We start from the raw sequence: 18,345 nt of genomic DNA, 5'->3' as shown, positions 1-18,345 counted from the left end.
ATCTGTACATCACTTTTAGAGATCTTGGTCCAGAGCTGCTTATCTTGGTCTGAAACCTCACTATTCAGTGATTATCTAATAACAGTTACTTAGTCATAAATGTAATTAATAATTAAATATAAAAATTATTTTATACATTACTACAAATCCCTTAAAAAGACCAAATTTTGAGAGACAGAGACAGCAAGAAAGTTGCTTAGAAAATTTGAGGGGCCCCAAGAATTTCAACATCAGTAAAGCAGATATAACAACAACAACAACAAAAACAGTTGTAGACATTCACTTTTGCCCAAAGAATGCTTAAAATAAAATGAGAGCAGATGAATAGCCAATGTATGGCAAAATGAGATTAAAACTCTGTAAGCCCCAAGGCCCCAATATGTATAAGAATTCTTTGGAATAGTTTTGAAGGAACATAAATGCTGCAGACAAAAGTAAAAACAATTACAGAGACAATGTGTTTTAAACTATCGTATCACTGCTGTGCTTTGGTGCCCAGATGGATTCAACATCTTCCTTCTCCCCTTGTTAGAAAACCACATTAAAAACACAAATGAACGGTAACGCTACCTTTACAAATGCGACATTATTTACACAGTGTGAAGTGATTGACCTGACAGACACTCTTTCCAGATTAACCTAATGTGTATTATGATGCTCTCATCTCCGTTAATTGCCGCCAAGTAACTTTAGTGACCTCTAGGGCCCATTTCTCTAGGAAGTTCACTGCTTCTGTGGTGCTGGCAAGTCTGTTTGGACAAGAAATGCACTGCTTCTCAGGAAGATCACCAAACCCGGCATTTCTTTTCTGGATTCATATATGAATTCTTGGGGCAGTGGAAGGCTTCTGAAAATTCAGCAGAGTTCTGCAATGTCCCAATTATCCTTCGAAACAAACAGAAAAGGTACCATCAACATTTTTGATACCACGCTGGAGTCCTGAAGAACATCTCCATGTAGACCAGGTCAGTAGGTCTGGAATTTAAAGTTAACAACAACAACAACAACAATAACAATAACCTGGTCCAAGTCAACTCCTTCTCACTAATGGATCTTTTAACTGGAGAAGTAAAAAAATCAGGAGTCAGAAGCACAGATTTGGGAGACAGACCACAAAGTTTAGTGTGGCTATGAGGCCTCTCTGTACCTCAGGTTTTTTTTTTAAGTATATATAATAATAATACTTCCTGCATCTTAAAGTTATAATGTAGAATGAATCCTTTATAAATACCTTATATGTGTTTCTAAAATCAACAATTCATATTTTGAATTGTGGTTTTGTAAGAAGAGCTTGGGCAAAGTATCAAATTACATTTTCTCAGTGTATCTTGAAAGGGCTCCCACAGTAACTTAAATATAATAGGCGTTTAATAGATCTTTGTTGATTCGATTTAGGAGAGAAGACAGAGAAATTGTTTTTCTTTTTCTAAAAACAAAAACCAAAGCCCTCTGTAAATATCAGAAATTGGATTTAGCCTGGTTAACTGGAAAGGGCTGGAAAAATGCCCATTTCTTCTTATCTCTGATCCCAGTGGGTGAAAACAACACTGACCAGCACACTATCAGCACCAAGCAGCATCTGAGGGAAGACAGGGGTCAACGCAGTGATGCAGAGGTGAGTCTGTCATGCCAATCTCTGGCCAGCGCCTCTGCCCCCTCCAGGGCCCCCACCACACTCCCCTGCCTGGAAGGAGGGCGGAATCGGGGATATGAAGCCCAGGAACCAGTGATAGGAGTCCTCTGACTTACAGAACCCTCCATTCATAGCAGATGTGCCACCAGGTAGGTATCTTAGCCCTTGTCAACCCTCCAACCCATTTCCACCCAGAAGTCTGAGGGATCTTTAACAACTGAAATCAGAGGAATGAGAGCCGAGTATGGTGGTGCACGCTTGTAATCCCAGCATTCAGGAGGCTGAGGCAGGAGGATCACTGTTCATGGCCAGCCTTAGCTACTTAGTGAGGCCCTTTGCAATTCAGTGAGACCCTGTTTCAAAATAAAGGATGAATAAATTTAAAAAACAGGGCTGGGGGTGTAGATCGAAGGTAAAATGACCCTGGGTTCCATCCCCAGTACTACACGTGACACACACACACACAAAATCAGAGGGATAAGGTGTAGCTCAGTGGTAGAATTCTTGCCTAGCACACCTGAGGTCCAGGATTCTGTCCTCAGCATCACACAAAACAACAATAAAGAAATAAATACAAATCCTCCGATTCCACAATTTTCTTCCTTCAAGTTTTCCAGGGGGGCTGGAAGGACATCCACTCCTCTCAGTGGCTGATTCCTCAAGGAAGATTTCTCCTTCTCCTCATTAAGCTCAAGCTACACTGACCTAATTTCCTTTCCCCAAACCAGCCACACCCTTCCCCTTCAGGGCTGGCTGCTCCTGCCAACCTCAGTTCCCCAGGAAAGATGCTCCTCCTTGGATGAGGATGCCTGGTTAACTCTTTTGCAGCCTTCAAGCCTGTCAAAATGTCACCTCCTTGATGGCCTTCTTGAATGCTAAGCTAGTTCTGCCCACTTGTCCCGGCCCATCTAAGCAGGTATTACAATTCACCATGATTTGGTCTCCTGCCTTGTTGACCTACCCACCCAAACACCATAATTCCTTCTTTTCCTTCCTTCCCTCCCTCCCTCCCTTCCTTCCTTCCTTCCTTCCTTCCTTCCTTCCTTCCTTCCTTCCTTCCTTCCTTCTGTTTTTTCTTTCTTTCGCAGTACTGGGGATGGAACCCAGGGGCATTCTACCTCTGAGCTACACCCCCAGCCCTGTTTTTTGTCATTCTTTATTTTGAAACAGGGTCTCACTACATTGCAAAGGGCCTCACTAAGTAGCTGAGGCTGTCCATGAACTGAGAACTTCCTGTCTCAGCCCCCCTATTGCTAGGATTACCAGCGTGCGCCACCACGTCCGGCTCGTAGACTGTAACTTCTATGAGGGCAAAACACTTGCAAAACCCCTCACGGTATTCTACCTCTCAGGGCTCAGCGCGTACTCAACCAACCAGCCATGGTGGGTCCCATGCAGAAGTTATGAGAAAGCCGGGTGTGGTGGCGCACATTTGTAACCCCAGCATTCGGGAGGCTGAGACAGAAGGATCACAGCTCGCAGCCAGCCTCAGCTACTTAGTGAGGCCCTTTGCAACTTAGTGAGACTCTGTTTCAAAATGAAGAACAAAAAATATAGGGCTGGGGGTGTAGCTCTGAGGTAGAATGCCCCTGGATTCAATTCCTACTACTGAAAAAAAAAAAAAGAAGTTATGAAGAAAAATCTGCTCAGAGCTTTGTAGTTCATTTGCTACTGTGGGCCAACTAGGAGAGTCAGGGAGCTCCCCGTCTCCTCACTGCAGGAAAGTGACCCCTATGGACTTTCTGAGCCTGACGTGTGTGTGTGTGTGTGTGTGTGTGTGTGTGTGTGTGTGTGCGTGCGTGTGTGTCACCATCAACACATCAACTCACCTTCTGCTCCTCCCCCATCCCCCTATCCTACTGGGAGGATGCAAACTTTTTTTTTCTGTACTGGGGGTGGAACCCAGGGGTTTTTCCACCTCTGAGCTACACTCCCAGACCTATTTTATACTTTATTTGGAAACAGGGTCTCACTAAGTTGCTGAGAGCCTCAGTAAGTAGCTGAGGCTGGCTTTGAACCTGTGCAATCCTCCTGTCTCAGCCTCCCAAGCACGGGGATTACAAGTGTGCACGACCGCAACTGCGTCCGGCCTGTTCTGTAATTTCTAGGTCTGTGTGATAACCTCTAGAAGGAAGAACACTAATAAATGACTGGAACTTAATTTCTTACTTTCTAGCTTAGGCCAGGAGCTTTAGTGCTTGACTTAATTTTTTTTTTTTTTTTTTTTTTTTTTTGTGTGTGTGTGTGTGTGTGTGGTACTGGGAATTGAACCCAGGGTCATTCTACCTTGGAGATACACTCCCAGCCCTATTTTATTTTTATTTTGAAACAGGGTCTCACTAGGTTGATGAGAGTCTCACTACTTGCTGTGACTGTCCTCGAATCTGTGATCCTCCTGTCTCAGCCTCCCAAGTACTGTGATTACAGGCATGAGCCATCATACCTGGCTTGACTTAAAAAAATGTACGTGTCCATTTCTTAAACCTGAAATGTTCAAAACCAAAATTCACTCTTTGGACTATGTGAGGACACAACAGAAAATCTGTAGTTGGCAAGCTGGAAGACAACTTTTTTTTTTAAATTCTTTATTTTTGAAACAGGGTCTCACTAAGTTGCGGAGGGCCTCACTAAGTAGCTGAGGCTGTCCGCGAACCTCCAATCTCAGCCTCCCGAATGCTGGGATTACAAGCATGTGCCACCTCGCCCTGGCTGGAAGACAACTTTTATCAAAACCTGACTACGGTGGCTGCATTTTAGTATCCGGAACTGTGAGATAGATTTTTGTTGTTCGTAAACCAATACACAAGAAATCAATGAAATGAACAAACAAACTTCTAAAAATGTAGGTGAGTACAAAGGGGCTGTGTGGGTGGGAAGCAGAGGATTTAAAAGTCAGGACTTGCCATAGGTCTTTGATCTCTCAGGGTCTAGACTTCTCTAGACCTTTAGTCAGGAAGCTGCAGCTCCTGGCCAGAGATGGTGGCTGTGGTGGCCCGTGCCCTCCTCCCCTTCCTCCTGGGGAAGGGGCTCTCTAGTTGACAACATGAGTCTGTGAAAGAACTAGAACTGGACTTCTTTGTTTTTATTCTATTAAATTTTTAGAAAAGGACGGCGTTTTAGGTTTAGTTATATGGGTACAAATACCTCAGGACAAACGACTTAACTCTACATGTCTCTTTAAGGGAAAACAAAATAAAGAAGGAAAAAACCTCAAAGAAAGACCATTCCTGAGAAAACACCGTGGGGAATTAGCAGTACAGAAAGGCTTAGCGATCGCACACTCAGCTCCTCTGTCTCCATCCAAAGACTTCACTTAGATAATTAGATTCCAAATAATTAGGTCGACAACACACCAGGGCTTCCCTTACTTTCCTAGGTCTCTACTTAATGTTTGGTGTTTATAACACTGAACTTTGGGTGGGTGATATGAACACTCACTTGGGAAAGTGGATCCATTATTAATATGATGAATCCCTGGCTCGAAGAGTGAGATCATATTTCACAATATTACATATGATAATAATATGAATTCCATGCTACATGAAAACGATGTGGCTCCTGAATTTGTATTTATAAAAAGGGAAGATAAAAACTTGCCTTGATGATTTCTTAAGGTGATTTGCCTGAAGCTTTTATTTTATAAAATAGTTTACCGTGCTGCTGCTGTTTATTTCTTTGGCAAATAATTACTTGTAATAAAAAACATTTCAGAGATAATGAAGTGAACGTCCATGTGACCAAGAGTGGTTTTTTTTGATCTCTGACATCTCTTGACTACTCCTGATTACAATTAATTGAATTTTTGGGTTACTGAATAAACTTTTTTTAATTAAAAAATTAACAATTAATAGGTCTTTTGTAAATCTTATTTCTTGTTTTGAACGAATTACTTAGCTACAAATTTAACTAGTTTCATTCATGAATAAACTGTCTAATTTTTATCATCAATTAATTTTTGTGGTTCTTCCAAAGCCATATTGAAAAGCATATATTCCACCATATATTCTTAAATAATAAATGCAGTAAGAGATTCCTAGGTAGCTGCTAAAGATTAGTAAATGCTAATAGAAATTCTACAAAGCTCATGAAAATTCATCCTAATATTTATATCAGGAAGCAATTACTATGGGTTAAGGTAAATGGGGAAAACATTAGAATTTTAAAGAAGTTAGTCTAAGCACGATAAATTATAAGAAACAAAATAGCTATATTAGTTGAGAATAACTACATTAAGCACTAGAGAGAATGTGTTTTGAGCTGGGCTTGGTGATACATGCTTAAAATCCCAAGAAACTTGGGAGGTAGAGGCAGGAGGATTGCAAGTTCAACTCTAGCCTTAGCAATTAGCAAGAACCTGTCTCAGAATAAAAAAATGAAAAGGGCTGGTGATGCAGCTCAGCGATAGATTACCCCTCCCAAAAATATTATTCCTTAAATATTAGAAATTAAACCATAAAAAACATTACTTGAATTTTTAGTAGTGTTATTTCTATAAAGTGCTATTTTTCCCTGAGTAGAAGATAATATTGAACAAATTAAGCTTAATAATTTAATAGCCGGGCGTGGTGGCACACATTTGTAATCCCTGAGCTTGGGAGGCTGAGACAGGAGGATCGCACAGGTTCGAAGCCAGCCTCAGCTACTTAGTGAGACCCTGTTTCCAAATAAAGTATAAAATAGGTCAGGGAGTATAGCCCGGAGGTAGAAAGCCTCTGGGTTCCACCCCCAGTACAATAATAATAATAATAATAATAATAATAATAATAATAAATAATTGTGTTTACCTTGAGTCACTTTAAAAATTATCATACCCACGCCAGGAGTGGTGGCGCATGCTTGTAATCCCTGCGCTTGGGAGGTGGAGACAGGAGGATTCTGCAGGTTCAAAGGCAGCCTCTCTGGCTTAAGAGACCCTGTTTCCATTAAAAATATAAAATAGGTCTGGGAGTGTAGCCCAGAGGTAGAAGGGTTTCCAGGAACCCCAGTACCACAAAAACAATCATACCTTATATATTTTATTTATTTTTTGTGATACTGGGGATTGAACCCAGGAGCATTTTACCTCCAAGTTACACCTACAGCTGTATTTTTTTGTATTCTTTATTTTGAAACAGGGTCTCACTACATTGTGAAAGGCCTCACTAAGTAGCTGAGGCTGTCCACAAACCATGGTCCTCCTGTCTCAGCCTCTCAAATCCTGGGATTACAAGCATGGGCCACCACAACCGGCTCATACCTTATATGTTATATAAAAATATTTTATTTAAAAAACTACAAATGCTTTTTAGACTATATAGTAAATATTATTATAACAAATAATCATTCTCCAATGTGACTATGGATGTCTAACCAAAAACTGGGTTTCCAAAAAGAAGTCAATATCTAAATTGTGGATTTAATTCCTAGTGTATTAATGAGAAATGTTTTCTATATATTTTAAGTACGGAAGGCTGGAAAAGTTTATTGTAACTTTACTTATGAAGCACAATTATAGGTTAGACCTAATAAATATGGTTTCATAGATTTCATCTTTATATCAACTGTATTTTGCCTTTTGTTTTCAATGTCTGGCTATCTAAGCAAATGGTTCACAAATCTCCCACAATTTTGAAAATATTTTCACATACAACACCAAGCACAACTTTTCACTGCAACTCAATGCCTGTTGGTTTTTAAAAAATATGTTTTACTTTGTATAGCCAGGAAGCAGCCCGTTTCCAAAGCTAAATGTAAGCTGAATCATTGCCAAGGAAATCCCTTTACCTCCAGAGAAAATAATAATTTCCTTAACAAAAGGTTGGCATTCCATACACACACACACACACACACACACACACCCTCTTACTATGAATGAAAAATAGTCAAAGAGATACCTTTGGAGTCTGAATAACAACAATAACAAAAACTAAAGACACAAATACTTCCACATATTTATAGTAAAAAAATGTTTTGAGGGTGGAAAACAATTGCATACTTATCACTTAACCAGCAACCTGTTACTGATGTTCTGAACTGTGCAGAACATAAGACATGATCACAAAAAGCACTTAACTATGACCTGATTGGGGAATGTTGGAAAGTTCAAACCTCTTTTCATAAAAATTCCCATCTTAGCTGGTCGTGGTGGCGCACGCTTGTAATCCCAGCCTTTGGGAGGCTGAGACAGGAGGATGGTGGTTTGCAGACAGCCTCAGCTACTTAGGCCCTCCACAACTTAGTGAGACCCTGTTTCAAAATAAAGAATAAAACTAGGGCTGGGGTGTAGCTTGGAGGTAGAATGCCCCTGGGTTCCATCCCCAGACCCGCAAAAAAAAAAAAAAAAAAAAAAAAAGAATTCCCATCCTGTTCAGATCTCTTATCTAAAAACAATCCTAGCACTGATTTTTAAACACATATATGTAATAGGCACTTCATATGCATAACATTAATCATATAATAATTTTCATGATAATTTATTCCTTAGTTTAAATGTCAAGAAACTGAAGCACAGGAGCTAATCTTAATAGCTAGTATTAGGGAAGAATTGAGCATACCAAAAAACCCTAATAATAGCACAAGTAGTATATGAATAAACAGTTTTACACACTATAGATTTGTGAAGATTTCACTAAATTAAGGAGCAAGAAAAGCATAACTAATGATCACCACCATAGTTTGTTTCATCAAAAAGAATGTTTAAGTGTGGTTCAGCATATTGTGTTGAGGCAAAAAGGTATGTATTTTAAATAAAGATTTTTTTTTGATCCAGTGATTCAGATTAAAATGTTACTACTCAAAAGAGACAAATCTGACTTATTACAAAAATAATTTGCGGCCCTTTATTCTTTGAGGATGGCAGATTTATAGTATTACAATAATCAGAATTAAATTCACCCAGGTCTTTATGGACACCTGCTGTAGTTCATAGAGATTTGCAGGGCAAAACACTGAAAGAGTAGATTGGCGGTTTGAGTGAGTTTATAAATGTTCTCTGCTATCCTGAGAATTAGATTCCTATACTTTAACTTCTGGAGACTCCAGTAAGGTTAAAAAAAAAAAACTTGAAAATTTTTAAACCAGAAGAATTTTGTATAAACCATAACAGGAATTGATGCAGTGATTTTGTTTTTTTTTTTCCTTTTTAGCTCATGACCTAAAAAGCAGCTAATTTGGATGCACTAGGAGGTCTAAAAGTAACTTACATTCCACAGAAAGTAGGCTTACAATAAACAGTTGCACGAATGATTTTTTTTTTTTCAGTACTGAAGATTGAACCCAGGACAAGAACTGTTAAGGCAAATACTAAATGGTGATTATGATAATAACAATGAAGATACTAGAACAAGCCAAGTGGATTCTTTAGTATTTTAAATGTACTATGTTATTTCTTCAAAATTGAAAGTGTTTTCTCTAGTAGTAAATTATTGAGGGACTGTGTCTGCATCCATTTTAGGTTAGTTTTTTTAAAAAATTAAACAAATTAGCCCATTAGTTCCATTTTGTTCTTCCAACTTCATTTTCCAACCACCCTACACATTTTTAAGTTTTTTTTCTCCCAGACTTTCTTTGCTTGAGAGGTGTTGTTGATCAGTAAATGGATGATTAAATGTTAGAGTAATGGAGGGGACAGCATTAAGGATTCAGTCTTGAAACGGGCGCATAGGGATTGAAGATTTAACATTCAAACATTGCTTGGAGTGATTTTCTTTTAGTCCACCGAATTCTTAGCTGTTCTAATTTGCCAAGGACATTAAGTATCTGCTAACTCAATCCATTTCTTTGCAGAGGATTTTTCCTTAGTAACCTTGATGGGTTGTTTTTCAAACTGTGCTTCCAGGTACTCTGTCCTGGAGCTTAGGAGTTCAGTTACTCCAAGTCGAGAACCTTCTGATCAGTAAAAAGTTTCCTTTTACTTTGGATGGAAATCATTCTCTGGAATTTGGAGCTCACTGATCTAGGCCCACATTATCCAAAGGCACTTGGAAATGTGCTTTTGCTAGCTTCAAATGGAGCCATTGTCTCAGGCAACATCTTTGCTAGAATCCACAAATACTGAACCCAGGACATCTACATTCTGAAGAAAAGCAGCAGAGCTCTGCACGTGTACACTGTCCTGATGTGTTCTCTTGGTCTTGTCTTTGACATGCACACATGCGAAAGTACCAGATTTCCTTATCTTACAGAATCACAGTTAGAAAAGGCCAAATTCTAAATGCAGAAGCAATGGAGCCAATATCAGAGCACCCAGATTGCTATTCATAGCCACGTACCTGAAATTGCCTGGACTATGCACATCTGTTTTAATGGAGTTGATTGCATACTCTGGCCTGTAGGTCCCACACCACACCTAGAGATAGAAATAGGAAAAACAAAGCAGTGTGCTTAGGTCTAAGCAAAGATTATTGGTTGGATAAGGTTGGGAAAAAATAAAAATTAAATGGGAATTCTGCATTCTTCAACCACTGACTCTTCAAATAATAAAGGGCAACTCGAAAGAGAACTATTTATCATGAATATGATCTGACATTCTGTTATAAGCAATGAAAGCTAGTTAAGTCAAAGGTCCTGCCACGATTGATAAAAACCAGAAAACTCAGCATGCAATACCTAACTTACTGTGAAATCATAACTCAGAATGAGTTTCATATTTATCAATCAAGAAAGACATAATACCTGAGCAAAGTTCAAGAAGAACAGTTGTTTGTGATTTAAGTCAAGTCCAGGAAGTAATTTTTCTTCACCATTCTTTTTAACATAATTCTGATAGGCCTAGATAGTTAGTAAAACAGAAATGTGATGTTTATAATTTCTAAATTTACAAATAGATCTATGTAAAAAAACCATACAACCAAGTAATTAATAATTTTTTTCAAAATTAACTTCATAATATCTGTAGATATGGCAACCTACCACATTTCATAAATTAGAAGAGAAACTATAATTATAAATGATCTGAAGAGAATAAGAAACTGATTAGCAGATGCTAAGAACCTGTTCCTGTTAGATAAACAATAAAAGCCGAATGAATGACTTAACTAAATCATGGAAAACTTATCTAAATGACATTCAGCAGATACATGGGTAAGTCAAGCCAGTTGGAAGAATGGATTACCAGTGGAATCATCTGTAAGTGCCATATTTATCTTAGTTACTCTGAGCAAACAGACTCACACCAGACTTAGTTTGAGTGATTCTGCCAAAACATCAAGAGTTTCATGAAGTCTCTTAGAGGCCTATGATTCCAGGCCTTAGATTCCCATGAATCAAGGCAGAATGAAAAGGGACTGAATTTACCCTTCCACTGAGATAACCAAGTGATAGAAAAAACTATTCTGGTTCACTGAAAACAGAACAATATGGAATGAATCTCAGTTCCCTTAAGAGGAAAGAATTTAGGGAACTTGAATTTCCGAAAATGTTCTTAATACTGAAGGTTTTATGGACACTTGAATAAAATGTAGCTTTCCTACAATAAATATATTTAGAAATGGATTGACAACAGACTTTCTGAGATGTGTCATTTATAATTTCTTCCAAAAAAGATGATCAATTAGTTAAGCAAAAGATGTATTGCATTTATTTCTATTCACAAACAATGTAGATGTATTGAGTATCTACTATGTAAAGATTCTGGGGATATGAGATTATGCCTGTTGCCTTTTAGGGAATTCACAATCTCTGCAGAGTGATGAGGCATTATATGCAAAGAATTCATGTAGTTTCCAAGTCAAGTAAAATGTGAGCACAATTGTAATTTGCTTCATTATTATAATTCTGTATAGGTTCTAGGTGTGAATCTTTATGGAAGGACTATATCCCAAAGTGGGACTAGAGTTTTATAGCAGTGATTCTTAATCTGGCTTTACATCATATCCACTGAATGATCAAGAGTGTCAATGCCTGCCACTTCCAGCCAAGGCAGAATGACAGGGACTTACCCTTCATTACCCTTACCCTGGATTTACCCTTCCACTGAGATAACCAAGTGATAGGCAAAAAAATATGATTTGCACAACATCTTCTGAATATCAGGAAAAAGGAAAATACTCCCTGAGAGATGGTAAACAAAGAGAGTCTATGTTGGTTCCAACTTATTGTCAAGAAGCATTCAGGCCGCAATATAAGGAAGAGAAACATGGCCATACTCTGAGGGGGAACTGACTTGTGGAGAAGCTGACATTCTGGGACACCAGGGACAAGGAAGAGGAAACATCTCAGAGAGAGAGAGAACTTTAGAGATCACTTGACCATCTTCAAGTAGCCCAGTGGATATGGAGAAATGTGTGAGCAGACTATGTCCTTACACGAAATCTTTTCTAAGAAATTTATTTCAGAGATGATTTCTTAATGTTGCCTCCTCTAGAGAACTTGTGTCTCTTCCCATTTCCGTGGTTAAATCATTCACTGTTTCCATTTCTTGGCTTTTTGGAAACTTAGGATAATAATGTTCATCTTCTTCACATTAACAACATTGACTCTTAAGTTTGGCACATTTATAATACCCTTTCTCCTTTCATAGTTTTCACTTTCTATTCCTCTCTTGTTGATTATGTGTATTTTGCAAAAGGTTGTAAATAAATGATTAAATGTGATGAGTAAAAACTCCCATCATTAATGTGAAAAGAACTTGTTGTTACTCACTCTGTAAGCTTGGCCAATACCACCATTATCAGCAATGTTCTCTCCCAGGGTATTAATTCCATTTAGCTGTTAAAATAAAGATTCTCTTTTGAGATTGCTTAGAAAAGCACCAATAATTTATTCATGATTGAACATGTTGAAAACTTCTGGAGACCCCTAATGACATACATGCTGTCCACCTGCAAGGTCCCAGGAGAAGTTTCCATACTGGTACACCATGCACTGGGATTGCTCTTTGAAATTATTTGCAGACTGTTGTGTCCACCAGTCAACGAGGTCTCCATCCTTGTTGAAATTTCTGCCTGTAAAATGGAAACTCATTACTGCAAGAATTACAATAAGATATTTTTGAAATGCTAAGATGGAAATACTGCTGTGTGGAAAACACTGCATTTGGCAGATGATAAAAGAGCTATCATCCTCCCTCATCCACAGAGCTGGGAAAGCCTGGACTGTAGAGCTATTTTGCTTGTGCATCTCAGTGTTGACTCAGACATCCCATCACTTGGCTCTTGAAGCTCAGGTGAGGCCACCCGATCAAACACTCCTGAGCCAATGCATTGTTCTGGTGGGTGCTTTTACTTGAACCATGAGGTACTATGGCTCATGGTTTTTCTCTACTCTGAGTGTGCACATACACATACCCATAAACATACACATCTATTTTTTCTTTGGAAGTTTCCCCACCATACCTGAACACTGATCTCCTTTCTGGGCTCTAACCATATATATCATGTTTTGATACTTAATTTGATCATATTCTTAATATTTACCTATGATGTAGAGACTAGGAAAAGGGTTGTATAAAGCCAAGCTACTTGGACCCACTTGCTGATTCCACCAATTCCTAGCATGGTAACTACTTTGCACAAGCGTTTTATGTGCCCGAACTTGTAAGACTAGTACCTGTCTGTTAAGATTGTGGCATAGTTTGATTGAACTAATAGTCACTGACTTAGGTTTTCTTTAAAATTGTAACCTTCCCATGTATTTCTCTCCCTCTGGCTCTCTAATACTGGGCTTAGTTAATGATTATTTCCTTGCTATCATTCTCTTCCTATTTCTTCCACTTGCAAACTCATCTTGTTATAATTTCAACTATTGTCTCTTTACATATGCCACATCGTTATTTCTATTTCTCTCTCCTTTCACCAAAGCTTGAAATATACATTGCATTTAGGGAAGCATATAAATATTCAGTGTCTACTATTTTCAAGAGCCTGAACTAGGCAGTAGGGATAACATGAAAACAACACAAAACAAAGTCTTGAGTGGCAAGCAGGCAATCATTCAAAACACAAACAACAACAGATGCTGGCGAGGATGTGGAGAAGTGGGAACTCTAAAACATTGTTGGTGGGATTGCAAATTAGTGCAACCACTTTGGAAAACAGTATAGAGGATCCTCAGAAGAATGGGAACAAATTTACCATTTGACCCAGCAATACCACTTCTGAGTATCTACCCAAAAGAAAGGAAACCAAACTACCAAACTAATGCATGTGTATCTATGTTCATAGTTGCACAATTCACCATAGCCGAACTATGGAACCAGCCAAGATGTCCATCAACAGATGAATGGATTACAAAACTGTGGGATTATGTACACAATGGAATTTTGCTCAGCCATAAAAAAAAACACAATTACATCATTTACAGGGAAATGGATGAAACTGGAGGACATTATACTAAGTGAGATTAGTCAGTCACAAAAAATAAGAAACCAGATGCTTTCCCTAATATGTGAAAAGTAAGGAGAAATGGATCATAGGAGGAACTCTAGATGAAAAAGGAGATCCTAAAAAGGAGTACATAAGGCAACCTAATTGAGGGGGGAAGAAGGAAACTTTCTAAAGCACATTATGTACTTAAACAAACATATAGAAGTCAACAACTAAGCCAAGCATGGAAAGGAGGGATGGGGAGGGAATGGCGTAGGGATTGGGTAGGGGCTAACTGGGTGATGTGTGCATGTATGTCTACACAAGTTTTTTTTTTTTTTACCCCATTATGATGTATGAATACAATGCACCAATAAAAAAAATTAAAAAAGAGTCTTATGGGCACTTGTCTAGACAATGTTTTCTGACTCGACTTCTCATTTTAAGACATTAAACCCTGCCCTCTAAGAATCTAGTAAGATAAGCCGCCATACAATCAGAAAATAAGATCAAACAATTATTACTGGTGTTGACAAATATCACAGTGCTTTTTCTATGTGAATATTTGCTTTGTTCTCTTGGAGCATAAAGTACATATTACTTATTGTACTATTAAAATATTTTGATCTTCTTTTTTAACTTTTTATTGGTGCATTGTAGTCATACATCTTAATGGAGTACAAGATGGTGGAGGCACACATGCACACAGCACCCAATTAGCCCTTCCCCAACTCCTGTCCCATTCCCTCCCCCTCCCTTCTCTCATGTTTGGCTTAGTTATTGATATGTTTGTGAATGTACATCATGAACATTAGAGAACTTCCCTCTTTCCTTTTCCCTCCTCCCATCCCCCTTATTTGCTCCTCTATGGTATCTCCTTCTTCATCTGGATTTCCTCCTATGACTCATTTTTTCCCTAGCTTTTGCATATTGGGGAGAACATCTGATTTCTTATTTTTTGTGGCTGACTAATCTCACTTAGGATAATGTTCTCCAGTTCCATCCATTTCCCTGTAAATGACACAATTGTGTTTTTCTTTATGGCTGATTAGAATTCCATTGTGTACATATTCAATAGTTTTGTAATAAAAAATAGAGCTGGGGTTTGTAGCTTGGAGGTAGAATGTCTCTGTGTAATCCCCAGTGCTACAGAAAAAAAGGAAGTGCTCCAAGACTTGTGTATATATATATATATATGTTTTCATCATTCTGTACCCTAGTATTATGTATAATAATGCATCAAATAAAAGTTTTAAAAAAGGAAAACTGAAAGTTGTAGTAGAAGTTAGGTCGATGATACAGAGATGAATAAATATAGCTTTGTACTGATAAACTATAATAACTCATAGCCAAATTCATGAGGATGTATCTCAGCCAAAGGAAAATGCCATCTGGCCTTTACCATTGTCATCAAAGCCATGGGTGATTTCGTGTCCTATGACCATGCCGATGCCTCCGTAGTTCAATGAGTTGGACTGCTGGGCACTGAAGAAGGGGGGTTGCAGGATTCCAGCTGGAAAGACTATAAGGAAAGAAGTTGGTTCAAGATAATCTATAGCATCATTTATGCAATGGCAAGAGGCCTTTGGCTTCGAGCTTGCTAATCTGCTTTCCATTATGCTAGTTTTACTAGGTCTATACAAAAATCTTCTTTGATAGTAAAAGTGCAAGTCCTTTATTATTGATGACAACTAAGATATCATCCTGGAGGGGCACCATAACCTATGATTTATTCATCACAATACACTTTTAAGTCTTTTTAAAGATTTTTAAGAATATTTTTTTCTTTTTGCTGTAAGGAGTTAGGGTCAAGGAAAATTTAGAATGTACATAACCAGAAGGTCCTTGTCCATATTTGGAAGAAATAGTAACACAATAACATAAGTGTTCTCTTTAATGCTATTTATGAACTGTATTATCCATCTACAATGCATCTTAAGTAAATAGAGCCACTCAAATCAAAGTCCCTCTATCACATAACCTTATTTTATTTTAATCAAGTCGCCTATGACTGCCTTTTATGCTGTTTATTTCTTTGTTTATGGTCTGAATACTTCTATCTATCTGCTTCACTCCAATCCCAGAACCTCAAATTTTAGCTTTTTGGAACAGAGATTTGTTTATCTGTACATATATTTGTTTGATTGATTTTAGGCCCATTTGTTTTTTTAGTGCTTTATCTCCAGAGCCTAAAACTAGAACAGTGCTAGGACATAACTAGTGCTCAGGAATGTGTTGAATGAATGAGCAATCAGTGATCAATGAATGAGTAATGGTCTTAATTTATTAGAGTGTGCTAAAAAGTATAAACAAACTGTGGTTCCCATAAGTCTACCTCGACATCTGTAGTGATGTGCTAACTTCCTGCATTTTTATGCCTCACAGACCCTCCAATGTCAAGCCCAGGTGATGTGTCTTCCTTCTGGTAGCATCCAGTGTTTTCTCTTTGGTCAGTCTGATGGCCACCATATCTGTTTACATTCATTGTCTCAAGAACTGTTTGATTTCCTAACTGGTCTTCCCATGTCCGGTCTCACCTGCTTACTATCTCTCCCGAATCAAATCTTTCCTCTTAATCTTACTACTGCCAGACTAAAGAGCGCTGAAGGTCACAGTTCTTCTGCTGCTGAGGAGCCCTGGGTGGCCTCTCATGCCTCTCCAGCTGAGCACATCTTCTCCTGACTCTTGACTCCACTGTCATCTCTACTTCTCCATCTCCCCCATGTCCTTCCCTCTCTCCCCTCCTCCACATTATCCTCCTGTAATAAATAATAATAAACATTCCAGCCCTACTATACTGTCACTCTTTGTGATATATATTAATAAGGTGCCTCTATTCTCTTTCCTTAGAATATATTTTTCCTGTTTAATAGAAAAAGATCAAGCCAGGCATCGTAGTGTATTCATGTAGTACCAGTAAGTGGGAGGGTGAGACAAGAGGATTGCAGGTTTGGAGCCAGTCTTGGCAACATAGCAAGACTCTCAACAACTTAGTTAGACCCTGTTTCAAAATAAAACATTAAAATAGGGCTAAGGGTCAATCTCAGAAGTAGAATGTCAAGCCAGGCGTGGTGGTGCACGCTTGTAATCCCAGCATTTGGGAGGCAGAGACAGCAGGATCTCAGTTCTCAGACAGCTGCAGCTACTTAATGAGGCCCTTTGCAACTTAATGAGATCCTGTTTCAAAATAAAGAATAAATAATAGGGCTGGGAGTATAGCTCAGAGGTAGAATGCCCCGGGGTTCCTTCCCAAGTACCGAAAAAAAAAAAAAAAAAGTAGAATGTCTCTGGGTTCAATACACAGTACCAACCAACCAACAAACAAAACAGTCATTGTTTGGGGCAGTGTTATTTAGAGGTGGTTCATCTTTGACCTTAAAATGAAATAAAATTAATGCTTATAGTTTAGTAATTTTATCTTTCATGTTTTTTATACTCTACTATATACTGAGTAACTGAAACATTGTTATATCATTGAAAATAAAAATAAACATCTTTAGTATCAACACCAATTAACTGTGAAACCCTGGGCCACTGCTATATGGGGTACCAAGAATATAAGAGAAGGGGCATGACCACAAGAAACTTAATATCTAGTTAATACAGAGTAGAAGACATTTCTTTGTCTTTCAGGTAGGCTAAATGTGACCTAGCCTTGCGTGGGTTTCAGGGACAAATTTGAGGTATTTACAAATGAGACTTTATAAATACTCTGAGAAATTTAATTGCTCTCCAGACCTTTAGAAATTGGAAAGTTGCCATGACATTCAAGTGACAAAATAATAAAAAAAATTAATTTTGCCCTTGGAGAATTCTGACGAGAGGTACACCTCACATGTAGCTTCCTGAGCCAGACAGTACCAAGAATTTATTTTTAGCTTAAAGCATAAGAATTATGTGCAGTACTTTATTAACTTTAAGTGAATGCCATGTACTTTGATTAAAAAATCCACCCATTATATAAAATGCTCTTGTGAAACGTCCTATCAAGACTAAACATTAACTATAAAGATCCTGCTGATTTAATTATACCTTTACATGCCATTCTTCAAGCAAGTGATAAGATTTTTATGGCTCATATTAAATACTAGTGTTCAAGTTCAATTTTGCAAATTATGACCTCCTCTTTACTCTGTCAGCTAAAGCTCATTTTCCTTATCCCCCTTCAGCCCTATTGCTGCTGTTACTAGTAAACTTCACAGCCATCCTTTTAAATCAACTGCTTAGTTGAGCAATTTTTATGATCAAAATTGTTAACAAGTTGTTGACTAATTAAATAAGTCATTGTTACCTCTCCTCTGCCCTATCCCCTCTGCTCTGGAGACTTCCACGCTTTATTTTTTTTTAAGGTTGCAAGCAATTCAACTTTAGAATATTTTATATAAATTCAAGTTTGCAATCAGGTAGATTTTAGGGGGAGGTAAAAAATAA

At 38.1% G+C, this 18,345-nt stretch overlaps 1 protein-coding gene across 1 annotated transcript in view; it reads right to left on the bottom strand.

The window, feature by feature from the left end:
• Positions 1–785: 785 nt before the first annotated feature.
• Positions 786–18,345, bottom strand: part of MME (membrane metalloendopeptidase) — a gene marked incomplete at both ends in the record, with an annotated part of 84,927 nt that continues 67,367 nt past the window's right edge. Inside the window, 6 exons of the mRNA XM_080696321.1 lie at positions 786–885; positions 9,883–9,959; positions 10,286–10,381; positions 12,254–12,319; positions 12,422–12,555; positions 15,317–15,436. Coding sequence (XP_080552447.1) covers positions 786–885; positions 9,883–9,959; positions 10,286–10,381; positions 12,254–12,319; positions 12,422–12,555; positions 15,317–15,436 — 593 coding nt within the window. The remainder of the gene's footprint in view (positions 886–9,882; positions 9,960–10,285; positions 10,382–12,253; positions 12,320–12,421; positions 12,556–15,316; positions 15,437–18,345) is intronic.

The sequence above is a fragment of the Muscardinus avellanarius genome (genome assembly GCF_963383645.1).
Source record: "Muscardinus avellanarius genome assembly, chromosome: 5".
Classification (NCBI taxonomy): domain Eukaryota; kingdom Metazoa; phylum Chordata; class Mammalia; order Rodentia; family Gliridae; genus Muscardinus; species Muscardinus avellanarius.
The sequence above is the reverse complement of the archived record's forward strand: the minus strand, read 5'-3'. Positions and strand labels throughout refer to the sequence as shown.